Source organism: Capra hircus, chromosome 19, assembly GCF_001704415.2.
Source record: "Capra hircus breed San Clemente chromosome 19, ASM170441v1, whole genome shotgun sequence".
Taxonomy (NCBI): domain Eukaryota; kingdom Metazoa; phylum Chordata; class Mammalia; order Artiodactyla; family Bovidae; genus Capra; species Capra hircus.
The window spans coordinates 42,552,821-42,557,300 of NC_030826.1; the positions used below are offsets into that span (position 1 = coordinate 42,552,821).

Sequence of the window (4,480 nt, forward strand, 5' to 3'; positions counted from 1 at the left end):
GTCTCCCATACCCACCCCTCCCCCATTTTGTGAAGCTGAGTGTTTGATTTGAAACAGGAAGACAGAGGCTGACATAGGCCACTTAAAATTTAATTTACAACCTCAGCTGCATCTTCTGACCTGGCCTGATCACTGCCCCGCCCAGCCTGCAATCACTGCCAACCCTCTTTCCTTGGCTCTTTGTCCTCAGTGTACATATAACGCGTTGACTCAACCACAACTCAAAGACAGGCACCTACAGACACTGAAGGAGGCACTGTGCCCCCAGTTCTGTCGGTCTGTCCATCTTGCCTGCTGCACTCCAAATCAAGAGCCTGAAGACAGCCAGAGCTTTAGTGATGTTCATCTTCATTTCTCTGTCCTTGTGGACTCCTCTGGTGATGGGCAGGGAGGAAGGTGGTACTGGGTGTGAGGAGGGCGTTGGAAAGCAATGTCATCCCAGCCTGCCTCCCCCTTGCCCCTCCGGATCCCCCAGTGCCCAGCCCTGGACACACCCTGACCAGAGCCAGCTGTTTGCAGACCTGAGCCGAGAAGAGCTGAGGGCTGTGGTGAGCTTCCTGACCCAAAAGCTGGGGCCAGACCTGGTGGATGCAGCCCAGGCCCTACCCTCAGACAACTGCATCTTCTCAGTAGAGCTGCAGCTGCCCCCCAAGGAGGCAGCCCTGGCCCACCTGGACAGGGGGAGCCCCCCACCTGCCCGGGAGGCACTGGCCATCGTCTTCTTTGGCGGACAACCCCAGCCCAATGTGACTGAGCTGGTGGTGGGGCCGCTGCCCCAGCCCTCCTACATGCGGGATGTGACCGTGGAGCGTCATGGGGGCCCCTTGCCCTATTACCGACGCCCCCTGACTCTCCGAGAGTACCTGGACATAGACCAGATGATCTTCAACAGAGAGCTGGCCCAGGCTGCTGGTGTCCTCCGCCACTGCTGCTCCTACAAACAAGGAGGAAGGAACCTGGTGATCTTGACCACAGCTCCCCGTGGTGTCCAGTCAGGGGACAGGGCCACGTGGTTTGGCCTCTACTACAACATTTCAGGATTTGGGGTCTACCTGCACCCTGTTGGGTTGGAGCTGCTGGTAGATCACAAGGCTCTGGACCCTGCCCAGTGGACCATCCAGAAGGTGTTCTTTCAGGGCCGCTACTATGAGAGTCTGGCCCAGCTGGAGGAGCAGTTTGAGGCTGGCCGGGTGAATGTGGTGGTGATCCCAAACAATGGCACAGGTGGGTCCTGGTCCCTGAAGTCCCAGGTGCCCCCGGGTCCAGCTCCCCCTCTGCAGTTCCATCCTCAGGGCGCCCGCTTCAGTGTCCAAGGCAGTCGAGTGACCTCCTCATTGTGGACTTTCTCCTTTGGCCTCGGAGCTTTCAGCGGTCCTAGGATCTTTGACGTTCGCTTCCAGGGAGAACGGCTGGCTTATGAGATCAGCCTGCAAGAGGTCCTGGTTGCCTATGGTGGGAATACCCCAGTAGCAATGGTGAGCCACTATATGGATCGAGGCTTTGGTCTGGGCAAGTTCACCACGCCCCTGACCCGCGGCGTCGACTGCCCCTATCTGGCCACCTGTGTGGACTGGCACTTCCTTCTGGAGTCCCAAGCCCCCAGGACCCTACACGATGCCTTTTGTGTGTTTGAGCATAACGAGGGCCTGCCCCTGAGGCGACACCACTCAGATGCGTTTTCTCACTATTTTGGGGGTCTTGTGGAGACAGTGCTGGTCTTCAGATCTGTGTCAACCTTGTACAACTATGACTATGTGTGGGATGTGATCTTTCACTCCAGTGGGGCCATTCAAGTCAAATTCTATGCCACGGGCTTCATCAATGCAGTGTTCCACTTTGGTGCTGCCAGAAGATATGGAAACCAGGTTCGGGAGAACACACTGGGCACTGTCCACACCCACACTGCCCACTACAAGGTGGATCTGGATGTGGGAGGTAAGACCCCCCAGGGGAGGCACGGATTGCAGTAGAGGGGCCTGAAAGATTGGGGACATCTTTGGGTGAGAGGTGGGAAGCAAGGGACACACTCAGTCTGGCCTTGTCTTTGGCTCCTAGTCTGAAGCCAGAAGCAGGCAGACTCCAGAGGGGGCAGGGTAGCTGCCTGACTAACTCTTGCCCCTCCCGTCTCCCCACTCCATTCCTGCAGGACTGGAGAACTGGGTCTGGGCTGAGGACATGGCTTTTGTCCCCACTGCGATACCCTGGAGCCCTGAGCACCAGATACAGAGGCTGCATGTGACCCGGAAGCAGCTGGAGACAGAGGAGCAGGCTGCCTTCCCCCTGGGAGGGGCCTCCCCTCGCCACCTGTACCTGGCCTGCAAGCAGAAGAACAAGTGGGGACACCCTCGGGGCTACCGCATCCAGCTGCTCAGCATCCCTGGGGAGCCGCTGCCCCAGAACAGCCCTTTGGAGAGAGCCGTCAGCTGGGGGAGGTGGGTGGGGTGCGTTGTTGGAGGGTTGGTTGAGATGAGAAGAGTGTTGGGAGGGGCATTTGGGAACCCAGTTCAAACTGTGCATGAGGCGAGGTAAGAGCCCAAAACCTATTTCCTGATTATCAAAAGGACCACACTGGATACACACCGCCCAAGTGGGAACAGTCTTTTCTGTTTGGGTGGGGCCATGTTGTGAAATTGAAAGGGATGTACAGATAAAAATGGAAAGGTGTTGGGCCACCCACTAGAGTGACATTGAGTGATTGTAGATGAGAGGGGAAACCTGAGGTCCATGGGCTCGGCTCCCTTCCATGATGATCAGGCAGCAGGACAGGGACAGTGACCATGGAACCCTGACCAGAGCATCTCTAGGTACCAGCTGGCCGTGACCCAGAGGAAGGAAACAGAGCCCAGCAGCTCCAGCGTCTTCAACCAGAATGACCCCTGGACTCCCACCGTGGACTTTGCTGACTTCATCAACAATGAGACCATTGCTGGAAAGGTCAGCTGTATGTGGGAATTGAGGGAGTTGTGGGGGACACAGAGATCAGCCCCACCTTCTCTTGGATGGGGCTTTGAAACCCTGTGAAAACCTGAAGGGCTGAGCTGACTCCTGCTTCTGTGCTTTTGTGGATCTGCTCCTTACCTGTGGAGGGAAACATCCTAAGCTGGGAGTTCATCTGCAGACCCTGGCTGAGGCTCCAACTTTTCCTCGAGAGGCAGCAGTCTCTCAGTCTCTGCTTGTGTACTGAGTCCTTAAGGGCCCCAGGATTCAGAAGGGCTCGAATGACCAGGGAAGACCACATCTCTTATACCTTAAACCTCTCCCCTTCTCTCTTCCCCACCAAATGGTTAATTTCTAAATGTCAGCCTTTGTGTCACCCACGCCCTGATTTCACTCCTCCATTCACCTCCTCTCAGTTACACTTTGGGAACTCTCCCAGAGTCAGAGGTGGTGCTGAAGTAGCCTGTGTGTGTCATCATTTCTCTTGGAATGGGTAGGCTGATGGCGATGTGATGGGAATTGTCAGAGATGGCAGCTGCAGGCTGGAACAGTGGAGGCTGGTGTTGCTCCTAATATGAAGTTGATTTCTTATGCGTTGACTTCTGGGCTACTATGATAAAGCATTTAGAGCTTAATACCCTCTTGAGTGACGGTGGGCTCCTAAAGTGAATTCTGTGGGAGGCAGAGGTGTTCTTAGCAGCGCCAGGCCTCATGACCCTCTTTCTTCCCCTACTAGGACTTGGTGGCCTGGGTGACAGCTGGTTTCCTGCACATCCCACATGCAGAGGACATTCCCAACACGGTGACAGTGGGCAACAGTGTGGGCTTCTTTCTGCGACCCTACAACTTCTTTGACGAGGACCCCTCCATCAATTCTGCGGACTCCATCTACTTCCGGGAAGACCAGGATGCTGGGTCCTGTGAGGTCAACTCCGTGGCTTGCCTGCCCCAGGTTGCTGCCTGTGTCCCTGACCTCCCTGCCTTCTCCCACGCGGGCTTCTCCCCCTAGGTGTTCCCTGGGATGGGGAACGTGGCTGGGGCCCCAGGGCCAGGGAATGTGTGGAGAAGAGCTGGGAGCTGTGGAGTCTGTGCGCTCTTCTCCCTCTTCACTCTCCAGGGTCCTTTCTGTCCCTTGCCTTCCCCTCCCTGCTGGGAGCATCCTGAGCCTGTGCTGCCTGACACAGGGCTGTCTCAGCTCTGTGGACCCCAACCTGCGGGATTCCTGTCACAGAGAGGAAAGGAATGGTCAGTGGGGAGTCTGGAATGATTATTAAACCTTAGCAATCGATTCCTGGTTTTGGTGTGTTTTGCTTTTTTATCCTTCTGTCTTTGGTTTCCTGCGCTCTCAAATCTTTTTAGGCCATGCCAGGTCTCCCCAGTCCTCACATGGGAGGGGAGGATGGGGGCTGTCTAAGGGGGTGGCTGCCAATAGGATTCCTGGCAGGACTGTGAATCCAGGAGTCCAGTTGGAAGGGGCTCTTTGGCCCTTGTTTCCTCTCATCCTGGCCCTCCTTCTTCCCTTCCTTCTTGCCCTGCCTTCTCC

The 4,480-nt window shown here is 56.2% G+C and overlaps 1 protein-coding gene across 2 annotated transcripts; it reads left to right on the plus strand.

Annotated features, from left to right (window-relative positions):
• LOC102182869 (primary amine oxidase, lung isozyme-like) lies at positions 222-4,225 on the plus strand. 2 transcript variants are annotated; one of them, XM_018065148.1, is made up of 5 exons: positions 222-1,224; positions 1,828-1,935; positions 2,147-2,432; positions 2,805-2,934; positions 3,674-4,225. In XM_018065148.1, exons 1-5 carry the CDS (start codon positions 339-341, stop codon positions 3,944-3,946), a joined length of 1,683 nt encoding a protein of 560 aa, XP_017920637.1. In that variant the 5' UTR covers positions 222-338; the 3' UTR covers positions 3,947-4,225. The 2 variants fall into 2 exon arrangements, with proteins under 2 accessions (XP_017920637.1, XP_017920636.1); XM_018065147.1 differs by having other exon boundaries at positions 222-1,935.

Excerpts from the sequence above, each read along its gene's own strand:
- LOC102182869 (XM_018065147.1), top strand. The coding sequence starts at position 339 with ATGTTCATCTTCATTTCTCTGTCCTTGTGGACTCCTCTGGTGATGGGC. Across the intron at positions 1,936-2,146 it reads GGTGGATCTGGATGTGGGAG|GACTGGAGAACTGGGTCTGG; the intron begins GTAAGACCCCCC and ends CCATTCCTGCAG. Across the intron at positions 2,433-2,804 it reads AGAGCCGTCAGCTGGGGGAG|GTACCAGCTGGCCGTGACCC; the intron begins GTGGGTGGGGTG and ends GAGCATCTCTAG.